This window comes from Aotus nancymaae, unplaced genomic scaffold, assembly GCF_030222135.1.
Source record: "Aotus nancymaae isolate 86718 unplaced genomic scaffold, 86718_ANA_hifiasm-v0.15.2.pri h1tg000193l, whole genome shotgun sequence".
Taxonomy (NCBI): Eukaryota; Metazoa; Chordata; class Mammalia; order Primates; family Aotidae; genus Aotus; species Aotus nancymaae.
The window spans coordinates 232,001-251,909 of record NW_026988608.1 but is presented as its reverse complement, the minus strand read 5'-3'; the positions used below and the strand labels follow the sequence as shown (position 1 = coordinate 251,909).

Here is a 19,909-nt window from a genome sequence, read left to right as displayed (position 1 = left end):
GCCCCCGCGCCTTACCACTCAGGGCTCGCCCCGCCCACAGGCCGCTGCCGCGAGACCAGGCGGGCATCGCGAGACCGGCCCGGGCGGAGTGGGCGGGGCGCTCTCCCCCAGGCCCCGCCCCCTGCCCCGCGCCCGCCGGCGGATCCAAGTCCGGGCGCCCCGGGGACCTCGTCCTGGGTCCCGCCCCCGGCCCCGCCCCCTGCCCCGCCCCCTGCCCCGCTCCCGCCGGCGGATCCAAGTCCGGGCGCCACGGGGACCTCGTCCTGGGTCCCGCCCCCTGCCCCGCCCCCTGCCCCGCGCCCGCCGGCGGATCCAAGTCCGGGCGCCCCGGGGACCTCGTCCTGGGTCCCGCCCCCTCCGGGCCCTCCGCCTTCGCCCGAGACCGCGCCGATGCGGGGCAATGGCGGCGCCTGCCCGGGCTCTGCAGCTGCAGACACCGCGCCCGCGCGCGGGACGGGGGCAGCCGCGCGGCCATTGACGCCACCTTAGAGTTTCCTTTTCAAGTACATAGTCGGGACTTCAACACATTCAAACAATTAATACAATTTTGACTCATTATTTTATTTATAACTTTTAAACATCTAGACAAGTATGTCGAGCATCTGTTTTGTGTGCGTGCCCGGATTCGGCAAAAGCCAGAGTGGAGATAAAACATCTACAAATGGAAAGCGGACCTGCTGCTGTGACCGGTGAAGGGTGTCCAGGTTCTTGACGTCTTGAACAAAGAATCGGACAAAACACACATTAAAGCAAGGAAAGAATGAAGCAACGAAAACAGAGATTTATAGGAAAATGAAAGTGTGGCCGGGCGCAGTGGCTCACGCCTGTAATTCCAGCACTTTGGAAGGCCGAGGTGGACAGATCACCTGAGGTCAGGAGTTCCAGACCAGCCTGGCCAAGGTGGTGAAACCCCCTCTCTACTAAAAAATCAAAAAATTAGCTGGGTGTGGTGGGGCACACCTGTAGTCCCAGCTACTTGGGAGGCTGAGGCAGAAGAATCGGTTGAATCCCGGAGGCAGAGGTTGCAATGAGCCAAGATCAAAGCACCACACTCCAGCCTGGGCAACAGAGCAAGACTTCATCTCAAAAAAAAAAAAAAAAGAGTGCTTGCTTTGGCAGCACATATACTAAAATTGGAATGATACAGAGATTGGCATGGCTCCTGTGCAAGAATGACATGAAAATTAATGAAGTGTTCCATAGCAAAAAAAAAAGTAACTCCACAGTGTGTGTGCAGCTGAGCATAGGAGCCAAGAGCCCCGTTACAGATCTTTTTGGGGGGTTTAAGTACCCTCTAGGAGTTTTCATTGGTTCCTTGGTGTGCAGCTATTTAAATGGAGAGGACATTTCCTGTCACAGCTGGCGTTTCCATTTGACTCAGTTCTAGGGAGTCAGCATGAATTGGCCTTAGGTTCCCGGCCTCCAGACCCTGTTCTCCTCCTCACTATGTTCCAGAAAATCATTCAGTTCAAACCAAAAATGAACACGCACCAAGATTTTATTTCAAGACCATGGGTGAAATAAAGACATCTCGTGTAAGCAGAAACAAATCACCAACAAGCCTTTACTAAAAGATGCTCTGTATTAGCGTAGGTTAAACCTCCTGGACAGACAGGCCCAAAATGAAATAGCTCAAACAGAAAAGAGGTTTCTTCTTTTTCTTCCTTCCTTCCTCTCCCCCTCCCTTCCTTTTCTTTCTTTCCACCCCCTCCCGCCCTTTCTTTCTTTTCTGTCTCGCTGTCACCCAGGCTGGCGTGCAGTGGTGTGATCTCGGCTCGCTGTAGCTTGCACTCCCAGGTTCATGTGATTCTCCTGCCTCAGACTTCTCGGTAGTTGGGACTACAGGCACGCACCACCATGCCTGGTTAATATTTGTAGTTTTTCAGTAGAGTTGGGGGTTTCGCCACGTCGGCCAGGCTGTTCTTGAACTCCACCTGCCTCGGCCTCCCAAAGTTCTGGGAGTACAGGAGACAGCCACTGTGCCTGCCAAGACGTTTCCTTTCTAACAACCAAGGGGTTGGGTGGCTCCTGTCCTCCATCGAGTAATGTAGCAGCAGAAGCACAAGCAACAAAGGGAAATTTAAAACTTTTATGTCTGCAAGGACACTACCAAGATAGTGAGAGAACTGAACAGACAGTCCTCCTGTCAGAGAAGCTCTGAAGCCATACTGACAGGATGTCACACCTGCGGTGCTGGCTGTAATGAGAAGCCCAGCAAGCATCAGCAGTGTGGGGGACGTGAGCGTGGACACTGCTGCACTGCCGGCGGGAATGGAAGTGGAGCGGGCCTCCCTCGAAAGGTCAAACGGCAGCTCCGCCCTTCAGCGTACGCCCGAGAGAACTGAAGACAAATGTCCACGAAAGCTTTCCTAAACTTATTATGACTCATGTTGCTGCGAATGTTCACGAAGGGGTAAACAAAACGTCATATATCCAGACAATGGATGTGTTAGAATGCATTAGACTATACGATGGACCGCTGTTCGGGCCTACAAAGGAAAGACGCGCTGACACACATTACAAATGGATGAGCCTTGAAAATGCTATGCTCAGTGAAGAAAGCCAGACACAAAGGCTGTGGGTAACCCCCCATCGGGGCACCGGGGAAGGAGAGCTAAGCAGATCCCCAGCACAATTAGTGCCTGAGGAATATCTTAGTTTATAGTGTCATTACTCAGTTATTTCCTTTATATAATCCTTTATATATAATCATATATTAGTTTATAGCATTAGTGCCTGAGGAATATCTTACTACTCAGTTATTTCCATATATATATAAAATTATACCTTAGCTCGTGGTAAGAGGAACGCCTAGAGCAGACACGGTGCAGAGCATGATTTAAGGGAAGAACAGTTATACCAGGACAAGAATTTATGGCCCAGGCAGCAGCGTTCGGTATCGTAAAGATACCCGCTGTATGGCAGGCTTGGGGCAAGAGCCACTCCGCCTGAAAAAGGAGTTGTACCTCGTGTCCGGTTCTTGTGGAAGGCTGCCCTCAGACTGGCAATCCCACAGGCATCCGAGGGCTTAAAACCCCTCCGGTATAATCGCGCCTTGGTGACCGTAGAACTCGTCAGCTCTAGTTACTGTGCTGACTCCCAGCATCCGCCTATAGGATTCCTTAGAAGCAGCCTGCCCCTGGATAAGAGATGTTGCACACTGCACCCTCTTCACTGCGCACGGCCCGCCTCCTAGCCCGGGGGACCTGATGGGGGTGGACCCCTCGTTTATTGCTCACGCGATTGTCTTGACCCTATCACTATCCTCAAGATGACCTCACTCACTACCCTGCCCCCGAACCTATACCCAATAAATACAGACGCTCCTGGACGTTCGGGGCCTCGCCTGTCTCCGCTCATAGGTGGCGTGGCCCCCCAAGCCCAGCTGTCTTTTCCAGTCCTTCCGTGTCTCGTCTCTACTTCTTGGATCCAGCGCCTCAGCACAGCGATAGAGGCCACCCCGTGACCCTGTAGGGCCATGACCCTGCAAGCACCATGCATCGAACGATTCCATTTCTATGAAATGTCCAGAACAGGAAATCCATGGAGACAGAAAATGGATTAGTAGTCGCCAGGGGCTGGAGGGAGGGCGCAATGGGGTGACTGCTGCAGGGTATCCCCATTTATTTTAGGGTGATGAAAATGTCCTAAACTTGATTATGGTGATGGTTGTACAACTCTGTAACTATACTGAAACCATTGAATTGGACACTTTAAATGGGAGAAGGCATACGGCATGATGCCTATATCAATAAAGCTATTTATAAAAATTAACAAGCCGGATTCAGTCCAAGCCACATGGGTAGTTGCCACCTTGATCACCGTAGATGGCATCACCCAAGGCTCTCTGGAGCTAGGAGAAACATACCTTGTACCAATGGGATGGGACAGAGATTGTATCTGTGTGTTCTGGCTGCTGGCTCTGGCATGGCAGGACCGTCCCAGACTAGCCGTGGTCACATGCACTCTCCATTTCAGAGCAAGGGGTGGGGGTGGGTGACTAACCCAGCCCCAGGTCAGAGCGTCAGTAGCAGCTGCTGTTTGATTCAGGCTGTGGCACTACATCTAGGGAACAAATGGATTGTCCCCACCCTGCAGCTCTTGGGGTCCACGTCTTCTCTCTGCACCATAAAGCCAGACTGTCCCATTTCAGTCATGTCACTTTACAGTCACCCCTATTTGCACCAGGCCTCCCGGGTGTGGGGCACGGCCATGTTTACCTCTGGCCTAGTAACAGGCTCGCAGTGGGGAGGCTCGGCCAGCAAGCTTCTGAGCCAAGTAGTTCCTGCTTTTATGGGATCCTTCTGCTCCACGAGAGGCTCCGGCACCATCCTGAACTAGAATTAAGTTAGAATCTTCTGGGTCCCCTTTGGGCTGGGCTCCCTGAAGGAACCAGGAACGGGCTGGCCAGGAGGACATGATGGACCAGGATGAGGTGACAGAGGCAAAGCCAGACCCTTCCTGTCCCAACGTGCGGTGACGCCAGGTGCCTGGGGGGCATCGATGCCTGACCAGAGCCCAGACTGGACGGCCTTCCAGCAAAGGCTGGGCCCTGGCCGACTGTAACAGCCCAGGAGAATGAGGACACAGGGGAGCCTCCAGCTGGAGGAGCTGGCTGATGGCATGGTGCCTGACAACAAAGCGCAGCCCCCAGAGGCCGAGGAACCAAAGTAGCCCACCCACCCAGAATGGCAGGGCCCACAGCCATGCAGGAGGCCGGAAGCACGGGGTGCTTCCCTCACAGCCTCGCCCAGAGGACGTTGTGCGCCTATGTCTGAGCAGTGAGCTGGGGCCTGCGGCCAGGGGAGCAGCCTGATCTCAGAGGGCGCCGCTAGGGAGTGGGCCATCACCTTGGCCATACCTGTGGGGGACCCAGTTCATCTGTGGAATTCAGGACCCCAGAGTATTAAATCTGCCCTCTCAGGACCTCCGGCTGGGGAGCTGGGGCAGGTGGGCGGGTGGTCCTGCTGGGGGCTTCCTTGGTGCACGCCAGGAACCTGGCAATGGAGAGCCCCACTGAGCCAGCAGCTCTGCTTCAGGCCTTAGAGCAGGGAGTAAGAGAGAGGCCTGCTCAGGCAGGGCAGGTGACACTAGTGGGGGGCTGCACCCCAAACACGTGTCATACGACTATGGGGGAGGGGGCGGTCCTTTTTTCCTTAGTCCTGGGATGTCGAGTGGGTCAGCTTGGTGGAGAGCTAGCCCTGCCTACCTGAGAGCTGCCCTGGCTTCCCCATGGCTTGGCAGCGGGAGGAGATGGCCACTGCGTCCAGTGTCGCCTCCTGGTGCTGGGGGCCCCTGACGGACAGAGGACGCTCGCCCCCTGCCCGCCATCGCCCAGGGAGTCAGCCCGCGCCCCAGGCACCTGCCCCTCTCCCTGCCTGCAGCGGTGCCTGGAGCTCAGCTCACGGGGTGGGCTTGGGAGTGACGGGGAGTGGAATCCAGCGACGCCAGGTCACCCTTCCGGGAGCCTCTTCTCCTGATGGGACGAGAGGGCATCGAAGGAAAGGAAGACACGGCCCAGGAGGCCCACGCCGGGAGCCAAGCGGAAAGCTCGCACCAGCAAACTTGAGCGCGCGGCCCCTCCGCAGAGGACGGGGGCTCAGGAGGCGGGGACGCGCCGGAAAAGCGGGCAGGCGTTTCCAACCGCTGCGGACTGCGATGCAGCAGAAAACGCGGCCGCCTGCACCGGGGGATCCAGAAACACAGGCGTGCCCGGGCGTGCGCTCCCTTCTCCAGAAGCCGCGAGGGGCGTTTCCGCACTTGCCGTTGGCTTCCCCTGAACTTGGGCCTGGCTTGTGCGGTCGTCCCGTGTCCCCGCAGACCCGTGGCCGCCCACGCCCACGCAAACCGAGGGGTCCCACCCCGACACCGCGGCACCCCCAGACCCGCTGCGCCCTCGCTCTCGGCGCAGGTCCCGAGGGTCCCCGGGAAAGCGCTCGCTGCGCCTGAGTCTCCCCTGGAGGAGGCACTGCCCGCCCGGCCCACCGGCTTCTCCCTTCGTGGGGACGCTCGCGCGCACCGCCCGGCAGCGCAGGACGCTCCCTGACGCCCGTCCTCGCGGGCTCTCGGGCTCTCCCCCTCCCGCCGATACCCGAGCTCAGTCCCGAGGGGCCCGGTGGGGCCGCCCCGACCCGCCCCCCGACCCCCGCCCCGACCCCCGCCCCGCCCCGCCCCGCCCCGACCCCGCCCCGACCCCGCCCCGACCCCCCTCCGACCTCCGACCCCCGCCCCTCCCCGCCCCTCCTCTTCCCGCCTCGACCCCCGTCTCCGCCCCCCGCCCCGCCCCCGCCCCGCCCCGCCTCCGGCCTCCTCCGAGAGCTCCAGGCCTCTCAGCTACTCGGAAGCCCGCGGAATTCTGGGACCGCGCGATGGAGGCGACTGGCGGCGACGGGAAGGCCCCGGGCGGCCCCCGGGTGCTGGTGGTGGGCGGCGGCATCGCGGGGCTGGGCGCGGCGCAGAGACTCTGCGGCCACCCCGCCTTCCCGCACCTGCGCGTCCTGGAGGCCACGGCCCGCGCCGGAGGCCGCATCCGCTCGGAGCGCGGCTTCGGTAACGCCCGTCCCGGAACCCCACAGGCTGCGCCCGAGCTCGCCGGCGCCCCCGCCCCGCGCCCCGCTGACCGGCCGGGCAGCCTCCCCGGGCTCCCCCGGGAATCCCCGCCCGCTTGATCGGCCACAGTTCTCAGCCCCGAAACTCAGGGCGCAGCGTCAGTCAGGAGGGCGCCGGCCTGGGAAGGCGACCCACGGCCCCGCGCGGCCGCGCAGGTTCTGCGCCTCGGGGAGCGCCCGCAGCCCCGGGTGGCCCACGCTGCACCCCTCCCTCCCGTCCGGACCGCCCCACAGGTGCCCTCCTGCCAGGGGCTCCCCTTACACCGGGTCTGACCGCTCACATCCCACCTGGGAGGGCAGCGGCGGCGTGGCCCAGGAGAAGGGCAGGGTGGCCGTTCTGGGAAAGGGACCCCAGGTGGCACCTGCTGCCCCTCGCAGGTGGCGTGGTGGAGGTGGGCGCGCACTGGATCCATGGGCCCTCCCGGGGCAACCCCGTCTTCCAGCTGGCTGCTGAGTACGGGCTGCTGGGGGAGAAGGCGCTGTCGGAGGAGAACCAGCTGGTGGAGACCGGGGGTCACGTGGGCCTGCCCTGCGTCAGCTACGCCAGCTCCGGGGTCCGCGTGAGCCTCCAGCTGGTGGCGGAGATGGCGACTCTGTTCTACGGCCTGATCGACCAGAGCCGAGAGTTCCTGCAGGCCGCGGAGACCCCGGCGCCCAGCGTGGGGCAGTACCTCAAGGAGGCGATCCGCCGGCACGTGGCCGGCTGGACAGAGGACGAGGAGACCCGGAAGCTGAAGCTGGCCGTGCTGAGCGCCTTCTTCAACCTGGAATGCTGTGTGAGCGGCACCCACAGCCTGGACCTGGTGGCCCTGGCGCCCTTCGGGGAGTACACCGTGCTGCCCGGGCTGGACTGCACCTTTGCTGAGTGCGTGCCCCGCCCCACCCCCGACTCCAGGCTCTCCGGGGCCCCGGGGCTGGCCGGACTCTGCGCTCGCTTGGGCGCGGGAGGGATGGGAGACCATTTGCGCTCCCCATTCAGACAGACTGGTTGCTCCTTTCTCTGGTTTTGCTCATTTAAGCCAAAAAAGTTATTTCTGAGAGAGGGTGGTTAGAAGGAAAGGCTTCTCCTGCTCCTGTATTTACTGAGGCCTCTTTTGTGCCAAATGAGGGTCTTTGGCTGCAGAGAGGGCCAGGCAGGGTGGCTGCTGGGTACCAGGTGCAGGTGAGACCCTCACTCTCCCGGGCGTCACCCCCGGTGCTGTCGGCCCCGAGGCTGCTGCCCAGGCGGTGGGCATTTGTGAGTCAGGAAGCCCTGGTTCCCGCAGACTGCCCGCGGAACCCTCCCTTATGCCGGGGAGGGCAGGTATGAGCATCCTGGTGGTGGAAAACCACAGAGTGGAGCTGCTCTCCCTGCCGGCCAGAGCGATGGAGAGCTCCCTGCGGCGACCTCTGATGCGGGTGGGAACGTGGAGCACGTATTTCCACCAGCTCTGCCCTTCCAGGGACTGGGCCTCTGCGAAACCAGCGCTTCCATCTTCCTAGGGGCTACCAAGGGCTCACAAACTGCATGGTGGCCTCCCTGCCAGAGGACACGCTAGTTTTTGAGAAGCCCGTGAAGACCATTCACTGGAACGGGGCCTTCCAGGAGGCAGCCTTTCCCGGGGAGACCTTTCCAGTGTCGGTAGAGTGTGAGGATGGAGACCGGTTCCCAGCGCACCACGTCATCGTGACCGTGCCGTTAGGTAGGCCAGGCTTTCAGCTCAAACCCCTATCCCAAGTGCCCCTTCCTCTGCCCTTATCCTGCTTTGTTGGCTCTGGGGCGTCTGCTTGGGTACAAAGCTCAAAGCTCACATTTTCATTCTAATCATTTCCAGATAGGTGGAAGAAATGACTCATGCTTTGCAGCAATTGCATGCTTTGGAATTAAGGGTTTCACTCTAAGAAAAAATACAAGTGTGTGTCCTACTTGCTTGGAGGGAATCGTGAGGGTTGGGATGGCCTTGGTAGTTAAGCAGGCTGCACTTTGCTGGAGACAGAAAAGTCATGAGAAACCCGGTCTCAAGGTCAGGCCTAGGGTGACCTGTTGAAGGAGCCATGTGTATAATTCTATTCAATTCTAGATCTGGCGCTTTAGGGGTGTCCTTGAGTAGAGGTGGTTTGAAGCTGTTTTATAAACGGTGGAGATGGTTGAAAACAGAGTTACTAGGGTAACTGCTGTCAGCTGGACGTTTCCTCCGCACGCGTTTCACGCCGCTGTCTGTCGGTCTCTGCCTGAGTTACCTCATTTATCTCATTGACTCCTCAGGCAGCCTTGGCCGGTATCTGGTGCCGTCCTCCATTTGACAAATTTGAACATCTAGGCAAACAGAAGTCACTGAACTGCCCAAGTTCACAAAGCTAGCAAGTGCCAGAGCTCACTTGGAGATCTAGGTGTGATTGAAGGGTGTGTGATGAAAAGCAAGAGCCTCCCCCATCCCCAATCCTGTCTCCAAGGGGTGGCTGCTGTGCCCTCCCCAGGGCAAGGATGAGCACTCAGACCCCACTGCTGTTCCCCACAGATGCAGTCGTAGTCCACATACAAACACCTGCTGTTCGGCCGGACAAGGTGGCTCACGTCTGTAATCCTAGCACTTTGCGAGGCCGAGGTGGGCAGACCACCCGAGGTCAGGAGTTCGAGACCAGCCTGGTCAACATGGTGAAATCCTGTCTCTACTAAAAATCGAAAATTCTCTGGGTGTGGTGGTGGGCGCCTGTAATCCCAGCTACTTGGGAGGCGGCAGGAGAATTGCTTGAACCTGGGAGACAGAAGTTGCAGTGAGCCAAGATTGTGCCACTGCACTCCAGCTTGGATGACAAAGACTCTGTCTCAAAAAAAAAAAAAAAAAAAAAAAATCTCAGTTTGACGGTTTTTTTTCCGCTTAATAGAACTTGTCAGTGTTTCCGAATCAGCACTCTGAGGTCCACAGGTCTTTTTTGTTTTCCTCTGGTGGCTTCGATCATTCATGTTTGGAGTAGGCACTTGCTGGGCCTGCTAAGTGCTGACCACCAGGGACGTTGCCAGTAGATACACTGTTACAACTGTGAGCATTTTGTTTACACGGAGCCAGTTCACAAAAATTAGCTGATGGGCGCCTGTAATCCCGCCTGCTTGCGCGGCTGGGGCTGGAGAATTGCTTGAACTGGAGAGGTGGAGGTTGCATGAGCCGAGATGGCACCATTGCACTCCAACCTGGGCAACGAGAGTGAAACTTCGTGTCCAAAAAAAAAGGAGCCGGTTCACTTGCCATGCAGTGTTTTCCTGTCATTATCTCATAAGCATTGATGGAAATTTAGGTGGTCTTCACTTTTTCTATTTCATGCAGTTTTACACGTGCACGTAAAAACATGGTGGGTTGTGTGAGGTGGCTCACACCTGTAATCCCAGCAGTTTGGGAGGCCAGGGTGGGAGGATTGCTTGAGCCAGGGAGGTCAAGGCTGCAGTGAGCCCTGATCTTGGCGCTGCCTGCACTCCAGACTGGGCAACAGAGTAAGACCCTATCTCAACACAAAGACAAGGAAGTAAAAATGCTTGTGTGAATGTGTCTGTGGGATAAATCCCAGCAGGGGAAATGGCTGGATCTGAGGTCTGCACAGACAGGACTTTCACGGAGGGCACGGGGACCCTTCCCGGCACCTGTGGCCGCAGCCTGTGGGGCGCCTCCCCCGCTCTCGCTGCCCACTGGTGGCCTTTGCCTGGCTGCTCTCTGGGCGTTCGTCTTTTTCTGACTTGAGATCGGGTTCCGCAGGCTCCGTCCTGTGCTTTGACTTTGCTGTTTGCAGTTCATCTCGTCACTGTCTGCCTTTGGGCTAAATGTGTGTTTTTGCTACACAGATTAATTTTTATGTAGCTTCTGGATAAAGCCTGTATATTTAACCACTACGCTAAGCTAATTCCTGAGCAGCGTGGCGTGCAGAGGTGGAGAGGCAGAGGTTTAGGGGTGAGTGGTTCTGACATCACGGTTTGTGTGGTGGCCCTGACTGTTCCTGTGTGGCCAGTGGTGACCACTGGGCCGTTTTGCCTGCCCCTGTTTCTGTTTGTCTATCTACCCCAGTCTGTGGGTCCTGACAGCCAGAGTGGCCTCAGCTCTGCGTCCCCAGGGCCCTGAGTCAGCCTGGGCCTGGCAGGAGGCAGCATGTCTGGAAGCCTGTTTCTCTGACTCCTCTGGTAGACTCAGGTTGGGCTCCTGGGGGTGTGGGTAACCCCCAGATAGGCACTGAGGAATGAGAGCTAAGCAGACCCTGGCACAGTTAGGGCTTGAGGAACATCTCACTTTATAGTGTTACTACTCAGCTATTTCCTTTTATATAATCCTTTACATAATCATGTATTAGTTTAGAGAATTAGGGCTTGAAGGATCCCTTTATATAATCCTCTCTATATAATCATATAACAGTTGATAGTACGAGTGCCTAAAGAATATTTCCCTACATATATACCTAAAATTACACCTTAGTTCATAATCGGAGGAATGCCCAGAGTGGACACAGCACAGAGCATGAATTAAGGAAGAAGCAGCTTATAATCGGAGGAACGCCTGGAGCAGACACGGTGCAGAGCATGATTTAAGGGAAAACAGTCATACCAGGACAAGAACCCATGGCCCAGGCGGCAGCGTTCAGTATCGTAAAGACACCCGCTGTGTGGCAGGCTCGGGGCGAGAGCCACTCCTCCCGATAAAGGAGTTGTAGGACCTTGCTCCAGTTCTTGTGGAAGGCTGCCCTCAGACTGGCAATCCACCTTGGTGACTGTGAACTTTATCAGCTCTTGCTACTGTGCTGCTTGAAAAGCATCTTCCCATAGAACCCACTGGAAGCTGCTAGAAGGTGGCGGTAACCCTGACAGCTCTGTCACTGCTGTGTGACTTAAAGCATCCCCCCATAAATCTTCTTAGAAGTAGTTTGCCCATAGATAGAAGTATTGCACACTGCACCCTCTTCACTGCGCACGGCCCACCTTCAATCCTCAGTGACCTAATGGGGGTGGACCCCTTACTGCACACGGCCCTTGCCTTCATGGGAACGGGCCCCTTGCTGCGCACTGTCCACCTCCCGGCCTAGGTGACCTGATGGGGGTGGACCCCATGTTTTATTGCTCACGACCCTATCACTGTCCTTAAAGATGACTTCACTCTCTGCCCTGCGCCCTAACCTATACACAATAAATGCTCACGCTTCTGGACATTCAGGGCCTCGCCTGACTCCGCTCATAGGTGGCGTGGCCACCCCCCCAGCTGCGTTTCCTTGTACGTCTGTGTCCTGTCTCTTTATTTCTCGGATCCTGCGCCTCAGCACAGCATAAGGCTCACCCCACGACCCTGTGGGGCCCTCAGGCCTACGGTGGGCACTCGATTCTAGCTGAAGCGCTTTATGTGATGTAAGTCGAGTCCGATTCTGCATTCCAGGTTTCCTTAAGGAGCATCTGGACACCTTCTTTGACCCTCCACTGCCAGCTGAGAAGGCGGAAGCAATCAGGAAGGTCGGCTTTGGGACCAACAATAAGATCTTCCTGGAGTTTGAGGAGCCCTTCTGGGAGCCAGACTGCCAGCTCATCCAGCTGGTGTGGGAGGACACGTCCCCGCTGGAGGACCCCACCCTCACACTGCGGGATGCCTGGTTCCGGAAGCTCATCGGCTTTGTGGTCCTTCCTGCCTTTGGGTACGTTTGCTCCCTGGGAGGCTCCGAGAGTGGCTGGCTTGTTAGACCTTCATCTGATGGAGGATGCAGCGGCGTGTCAGTTCACTGCAGGGCATTTCTGGGGGGTTTAATGGGTAGGGATCTCATGAGCCCCTTCAGGTGCTGGCGGCAGACACCCTGAGCCTGACCTCTGTGGGGACGGATGGCGCCCTGCTGTATGCGGGTTGTTAGCACCCCTCAGGGCCCAGAATGTGTCCGTGGACTTGCAGGCAGGCTCAGTCTACCGTCCGTGGGAATGTGCTTATCGGAAGGCTGCAGGGAGCTGGGGTTTGTAGATACAGAGGAACTCTGGAACACGATCTGCCCAAACCTGGGGAGACGATACTTAAACAGGATGAAGTAATTGATGAAGACATGCCTAGAAGTAATCGTAGACCCGTAGAGGAAGGGCCCTCCCTCTTAGAAGCAGCATGTATAGACCACGTGCCAGCTCAGGAGATAATCCCCTGAGTGACATGGGGGATGGAGGGACTGACTTTTCCAGCCAGATTAAAACACAGATCTAATCCCACACTGCCACCGAGAGTTGCGGCAGCGGGGACACAGTTCTTGACATGAAAGACCCGGATGCGGCGGGAGCGCAGGGCACTCCTGCCAGACGCTTCATCACCGCTGTCCACTGGGAGCAGGAGGCTGCAGACCAGCCCTGCGCCTGTGACCGGGGAGCCTGTCTGTCTCCTTCACATTAAAGAGAAAGCTGGCACTCTGGCTGGGTGCAGTGGCTCGCGCCTGTGATCCCTGCATGTTGGGGGGCTGAGGTGGGTGGATCACCTGAGATTAGGAGTTCAAGACCAGCCTGGCCAACATGCTGAAACCCCATCTCTACTAAAAACACAAAAAATTAGCCAGGCGTGGTGGCAGGTGCCTGTAATCACAGTACTCAGGAGGCTGAGGCAGGAGAATCGCCTGAACCCAGGAGGTGGAGGTTGCAGTGAGCTGAGATAGTGGCACTGTATTCCAGCCTGGGCAACAAGAGCAAAACTCCATCTAAAAAAAAAAAAAAACTGGCATTCCAGGTGTTGAGACAGGCCTGGGTTGCTGGTGGGCAGCTGGGTGGGTGACTGTGTGTGTGGCCACCTGCTCCAGGCCCAGCCCCACCGCCTGTGCTCTCTTGCTTAGGCCATCGGTGGGACCCTGTCTGTGGCACGGGGTGGCAGCTGTCCCATCCTTTTATATGCCTGCAGAGGGTTAGGGATCTCAAAGAGCTTTTTTCGATGTCACATCTGTAAACTTACCACATGATAAATTATTTGTTGTTTGAAATGATAGTAACAAACCTGTTCCATGTTAGCGTGAATCACATTTTAACATGAGTATTTTCTTAAAATTAAATGAAGGTGGCAGAGTTCTGTCTTTTCTGCAAGACTCTTTTTTCTTTTGAGACAAGGTCTCGCTCTGTCGCCCAGGGTGGAATGCATGGAGTGCAGTGGCGGGATCTTGGCTCACCGCAACCTCCACCTCCTGGGTTCCAGCAATTCTCCTGCCTCAGCCTCCGGAGTAGCTGGGATTACAGGTGTGAGCCACCGTGCCCGGCTAATTTTTGTATTTTTAGTACAGACAGCGTTTTGCCATGTTGGCCAGGCTGGTCTTGAACTCCTGACCTCAAGTGATCCACCCACCTCAGCCTTCCAAAGTGCTGGGATCACAGGTGTGAGCCACTGCGCCCGGCCTCTGCAAAGCTCTTTAATGTCACACCTGACAGAAGATCTGGGTTCTCAGGCCTGCCTCTGCATTCATTCTGTCGTGATGTTTTATTTTGGTTGAAACACAGGAGGTGAGTCTGGATCGACACGGATATGTGGGTGGAAGAAGGAGTGATATTTCAATAGCTTTTCAAGTGATGGTGGGTATTCTTTGATGCTACACCAAAACTCAAGAAGTAGTTCCTTAAAGGTTGGCCAAATGTGGAATCTGAGAGCACACCGGCGAATTCTGTTGTGTTCTGTGACACTGAAACCTTTCTCTGTCTCGCCCTGCTCCATCGTTGGTAACTTGCTGAGAACTGCGGGCAGAGCCGGGCTGAGAGCTGGGCTGGACGCCTCGTCCCAGGGGTCTCTCTGTGCAGGTCCGTCCACGTTCTCTGTGGGTTCATTGCTGGGCTCGAGTCTGAGTTCATGGAGACTCTGTCGGATGAAGAAGTGCTTCTGTGTCTCACCCAGGTGCTCCGGAGAGTGACAGGTACTCACCGCACAGCCACCGCCTCTGCCTGCTACTGGCTGATCTCTAAACAGAAACTAAGCTTTTCAGAACAGAGAAAAACTAAATTTGGCCGAGTCTGTAGGTTTCCAGGGACAACCCTTCCTCGTGTCAGCGGGGTCAGTAACGGTTCCTACCTCCAAGGAACCGAAAGGGCTTTACAAACACTTCCTACCTCTGCCACCAAAATAAACGCAGTTGTCTTTGATCAGATTTTTACAGAGGAGGAACCCAGGGCTCGGAAACAGTAGCGTGCTGCTGTCCCAGGGCCTGGTCCCGGGGGTCCCTCGGCCGGCCTGGCGTGGTGGTGCCTGCCGGTGGCCTGCTGTTCTCGGCACAGAGTCAGCGGGAAGGGCACCTCCGGACGCACTCTGCTGCTCGATTTTCTTCTGGCATAGCATCCTCCACGTTAAACTGCTCAATCTTTAAAGTGACAAAAACAGCCGCAGATGTGTGGGTGAGAGTTCTCAGTTAACAGCGATGTCTCCGCGGCTCAGGAAACCCACGGCTCCCTGCGCCCAAGAGCGTCCTGCGATCTCGCTGGCACAGCGCCCCGTACACCAGGGGCTCCTACAGCTACGTGGCCGTGGGCAGCACGGGGGACGACCTGGACCTGCTGGCTCAGCCCCTCCCTGCAGACGGCACCGATGCCCAGGTGTGTGGCCCGCCTGGTGGGGGGCGCGGGCGCTGGTCTGGCTGCAGAGGCCCCCCTCGGAGCCTCACAGCTGCAGGAGCATGAGCCGAGGAGGGGTGGGCTGGGACCCCAGACTCAGAAGCCATTTTCTTTTTGAAACTAAGAATAATTTTTAAATGTATTATTTTTGTGAGAGTTATACACACACACAGCTTGAAGAGTCAGAGAATTCTGCAGTTCTCACTAACAAAGCAACGTGCACAGAAGCAGCAGGTGCAGCCCCTTCTGCGCTTCCCAGGCTGTGCGCCCAGCTGGTTGTGACCACTAAATTCACTGCCTCTCTAAAACCATGTTTCTTCCGCCACGTCTAGAGAAACGTTTCCTATGCAAAGTGTCAAACATACAGAAGTCGGTGGAACCTCTGAGTGCCCAGCAGACTTCCCCTGAGCCAAGCTTGCTCCCCGCCCCCACCCCCCGTTCCTGTTAAGCACGTCTCACACAGGACATTGTTTCACCTGGGGGTATGTTGGTGCACGTCTCTAAAAGATAAAGACGTCCTTGTAAAGACTTAACTACGATGCCGAGGGCAGAGGCTCACACCTGTAATCCTAGTGCTTCGGGAGGCTGAGGCAGGAGGTTTGCTGAGGCCAAGAGTCTGAGACCAGCCTGGGCAACATAGTGTACCATAGTGACACTCGGGCTCCACAAAATAAATAAAAGCAGCCAGGCACGGGAGCGGGCGCCTGCGGTCCCAGCTGCTTGGGCTTTGGCCCAGGGGGTTGAGGCTGGAGTGAACTGTGACTGCGCCGCTGCCCTGCAGCCTGGGTGTCAGAGCAAGACCCGGTCCCAGAGAATATAAAAGTAAAACCATGTATCCAGGATGCTGTTTACCCAGTTAAAAAGTGACAGTAATTCCTCCGTGTTACCCACTATTCAGCCAGTGTTCCGTGTTCCAATCGGCTCACGATCCCTTTTCAGTTCGCCTGCGTGGAAATGTGACATCGGATGAGATTCAGCTACCCTCCACCCACTCAGGGCTCTCCCCACCCTCCTCATTTGTCATTCAGTACCTGTGGCCAGATCACTCCTCAGTGTTTACAAGATCTTGTTTTCTCTAAGCGCTGTTTACACCTGAGCTCCAGGTGCAGTAGCTTCTTTTCCCGCCCGTCGGTGAACGCGTGTGAACTGGGTTCTCCCGCCCGTCGGCGGATGCGTGTGAGCTGTGTTTCTCTGCCTCTTGGTGGATGCGTGTGAGCCGTTTTTTGTGTGTTTCTCTGCCCAGGCCCAGCTGTCTGAATCGCGTCCCCATTCTAACCCTGGCTCTTCTTTGCAGCTCCAGGTCCTGTTTGCAGGGGAAGCCACACATCGGACGTTTTACTCCACGACGCACGGGGCTCTGCTGTCGGGATGGAGGGAGGCTGACCGCCTCCTTGGTTTGTGGGCCCCGCAGGCGCAGCAGCCCCGGCCGAGGCTCTAGCTGGGCCAGCCTGCGCTGCTCCTCCCGTGCTGGGGGAGGCTGGGACCCTCGTTTCCTCTGACGATTTCAGCCTGGATTGAGATTTGAGGATGTTAATAAGAGCCCTCTGGTTTTGGTGACTTTCTCAGTTCTTGTGTCTGTCACTGGAGTCTGGTCAGCGCTGACTTGAGCTGAGACGCCGGATGCTCACAGAGATGCCGGCACAGAAGGCATGTTTGGACCACAGCATCCAGAGCCGCCTTCCCTGCCTCGGCTGCCTTCCATCCTTCCTGGCCCCGAATTCTGGGTTCCCTGAAGCCTGGGTCCTGTAGTTGCTTCTCGTCCCGCTGCATTCTCATGGCTGCTGCCTGGGACGATAGCGAAGCTGACAACCCTCCTCTCGCTCATCGACGGGTGCTGCATCAGGCACCCACTTCGCAGGGCACTGGGGACATGAGGGGTGCCCTGCTCCGCCCTGAGGCCAGAGGTTTTCTGGAGGAAGTGAATAGATAATAAGGCCTGAAGTGAGAAACAGGGTGCCTGGCCCGGTGGAGTGTGTGGGGTGCGGGCAGTGCTGGGGTGCTGGGCCATGTTGGGGTGAGTGTGCTGGGGTCCTGGGCAGTGTGGGGTGCGGGCAGTGCTGGGGTGCTGGGCCATGTTGGGGAGTGTGCTGGGGTCCTGGGCAGTGTGGGGTGCGGGCAGTGCTGGGGTGCTGGGCCGTGTTGGGGTGAGTGTGCTGGGGTCCTGGGCAGTGTGGGGCGTGGGCAGTGCTGCGGTGCTGGGCCGTGTTGGGGTGAGTGTGCTGGGGTCCTGGGCAGTGTGGGGCGTGGGCAGTGCTGGGGTGCTGGGCTGTGTTGGGGTGAGTGTTGAGGTGCTGGGCTGTGTTGGGGTGTGGGCAGTGCTGGGGTGCTGGGTGGTGTTGGGGTGAGTGTGCTGGGAGGCCAGGCCCCTGTCTGGCCCCTCTACCCCAGGCTGGATCTGTAGAGCTCCTTCCTTCTCACCCTCTGGTCTCCGTTCAGATCGCCCCTCCTAGGGCGTTCCCTGACCCTGAGCCTCCCTCCAGAGCCCCGGCCTCCCTCTGCAGCCGGCAGCCCCACCTGCCGATGCTGTGTCACCAGATTGGTGTCTCAGGGGTTACCTGCCCATCACATGCCTGCGAGAGAAATTCAAATTTCACAGGTTTTATTGTGGTTTTATGCTCCTGGGACCATGAGGGAATGCAGCTTCCTTCATTCAAGTACAAAAATCTTTATCATTGACAGTTAGGGTTTCACCAATCTGTATCCCAGGGACGAAGGCAGCAAGACCCAGGCTGCCCCTTCTGGGTGTGAGGGACTGGCTTGGTGAGGAGGGCGCTGGGAGGCACTGACCTAGCAGGAGGTCCTGATCGTCCCACTCAGCCCAGAAAGCACCTGGGAGTCTTCTGTCTTCCCTGCAGGGGCCACGTCTCTCATGCCCAGAAATGTTGACAGCTGGGCCTTAGGGTATTAGGTGGTTTAAGAACATCAAAACCATGGCAATATTTTTGTACTTAGAATTTGAGCACATTTGCTATTTCAGTAGCTTGTTTAAAAAATTCCAGTGGAGTAAGACTCGTGTAAAGCCGTGAGCGATTGGGGAGTTGCTGACTCTTGATTTAAAGTTGAAATCCGCCTACATTTATATCTAGTCTTGGGCAGTGGAGAATATTTCAGACTCGTTGTATTAGTTGACTTGAGCAGAACTGCAGTCAGCGTTTGGAAATGGTTTGTTATATTAAACCCTGAAGTACTTGAGGCTGTGCATGGTAGCTCATGCCTGTAATCCCAGCACTTTGAGAGGCTGAGGTGGGTGGATCACTTGAGGTCAGGAGTTTGAGACCAGCCTGGCCAACATGGTGGAACCCCATCTCTACTAAAAACACGAAATTAGGCAGGTGTGATGGTGCACACCTGTAATCCCAGCTACTTGCAAGGCTGAGGTGGGAGAATCCCTTGAACTCAGGAGGTGGAGGTTGCAGTGAGCGAGATGGAGCCACTGCGCTCCTGGGCAATAGAGTGAGACTGTCTCAAAACAAAACAAAAACCCTGACGTACTTAAAAAGAAAATGAAGAGATTACATTCGTAAGGTAAATTTAAAGTAAATGAAAGATTTTAAGCAAATTTGTAAAAAGAGATTGCTAAATGTTGTTATACTTACTCAGGAAATGCTTAAGGGAGAATGAGGATTTTTAAAATTTAATGAAAATAAATCTGCAAATTACCTAAAAGCCCCACAGGCGCAGGGCGCCTTTGCTCGGCAGTTCCTGCCTGCAGTCACGGGTGTGTCCCTCTCTGGTCCAGGCCTGCAGCTGTGGGCGGCGACCTCTGTGCCGGGATGAGCCGTGCTCCTGGTGCAAGCAAGGGTGCCCAGCCGGAGCCATGGCCGGCACAGTGGTAGCAGACAGACTGACCACTGCAGCTGCAGGATTTGCAGGCTGTCACGCTCTGCAAGCCATGAAGCACATGGAGCCTCAAGTAAAGCAAGGTTTTCAAAGTCTGCCAAAATCTGCCTTCAGTGGTGGCTACTACGGAGGTGGGTTTGAACCCAAAATGACAATACTGGGTTTAAGCCATACTGCCAGTAAAGGGAAAATAAGATGCTCATCCACGGACACAGGGAGGGGAGCATCACACACGGGGGTCTGTTGGGGGGAAATGGGGGGGAGGGACAGCGGGGGGGTGGGAAGGTGGAGAGAGACAGCACGCGGAGAAAGGCCAGATGTAGGTGAAGGGGAGGAAGGCAGCAAATCGCACTGCCACGTGTGCACCTATGCAACAATCTTGCATGTTCTTCACATGTACCCCAAAACCTAAAATACAATTAAAAAAAAAGAAAATAAGATGCTCATCGACAAATTATGCTTTTAAGTCATCCCGACAAAGGACGGTCTCCTTACATAGCAGCCAAAATCAATGAAGTAAAGATTTACCAGAAGGTCAAGCTAAAAAACGAAGTAAATGTATGATGAATTTTAGGTTCATATTAGTTTATGTAAATGAATACTAAGTTTTTATAATAAAATGCCTCAGAGCTAAAAGAAAACCCCAGAAAACCCAGGAACCCTGGGAGCTCCCCGCTCCCCGAGTCGCCTCCGAGCCCCGCCCCGGCGCCCCGCGCCCCGCCCACCAATCGCCCCTCCCCCGGGCGGCGAGGGTCACGCCCACTCCGGGCTCAGCAGGGGCGGGGCCGACGTCGTGCGCACGCGCGGGCCGGGCCGCGGGCTCTGGGGGGCCGGAAGCGCGCAGAGCCGGAACGTCGGCGGCGAGTCGCGGCGCTGCACGGAGGTCCGCCGCGGGAGCGTTTCCGTGGGCTGCGCCGCC

The 19,909-nt window shown here is 56.6% G+C and overlaps 1 protein-coding gene, 1 long non-coding RNA gene and 1 other non-coding gene across 3 annotated transcripts; 2 read left to right on the top strand and 1 right to left on the bottom strand.

The window, feature by feature from the left end:
- Positions 1-1,103: 1,103 nt before the first annotated feature.
- On the top strand, positions 1,104-1,207 carry LOC135273020 (U6 spliceosomal RNA). The gene has a single exon (XR_010340914.1). It is a non-coding gene; the product is annotated as a U6 spliceosomal RNA (small nuclear RNA).
- Positions 1,208-1,480: 273 nt separating this feature from the next.
- LOC135273013 (uncharacterized) lies at positions 1,481-4,657 on the bottom strand. The gene is made up of 2 exons (XR_010340911.1): positions 4,221-4,657; positions 1,481-4,121 (listed from the first exon to the last, which is right to left on the bottom strand). It is a non-coding gene; the product is annotated as an uncharacterized LOC135273013 (long non-coding RNA).
- Positions 4,658-6,313: 1,656 nt separating this feature from the next.
- On the top strand, positions 6,314-16,715 carry PAOX (polyamine oxidase). The gene is made up of 7 exons (XM_064371855.1): positions 6,314-6,549; positions 6,987-7,473; positions 8,091-8,290; positions 11,990-12,242; positions 14,347-14,459; positions 14,975-15,132; positions 16,445-16,715. Exons 1-7 carry the CDS (start codon positions 6,369-6,371, stop codon positions 16,586-16,588), a joined length of 1,536 nt encoding a protein of 511 aa, XP_064227925.1. The 5' UTR covers positions 6,314-6,368; the 3' UTR covers positions 16,589-16,715.
- The last annotated feature ends 3,194 nt before the right edge of the window (positions 16,716-19,909 follow it).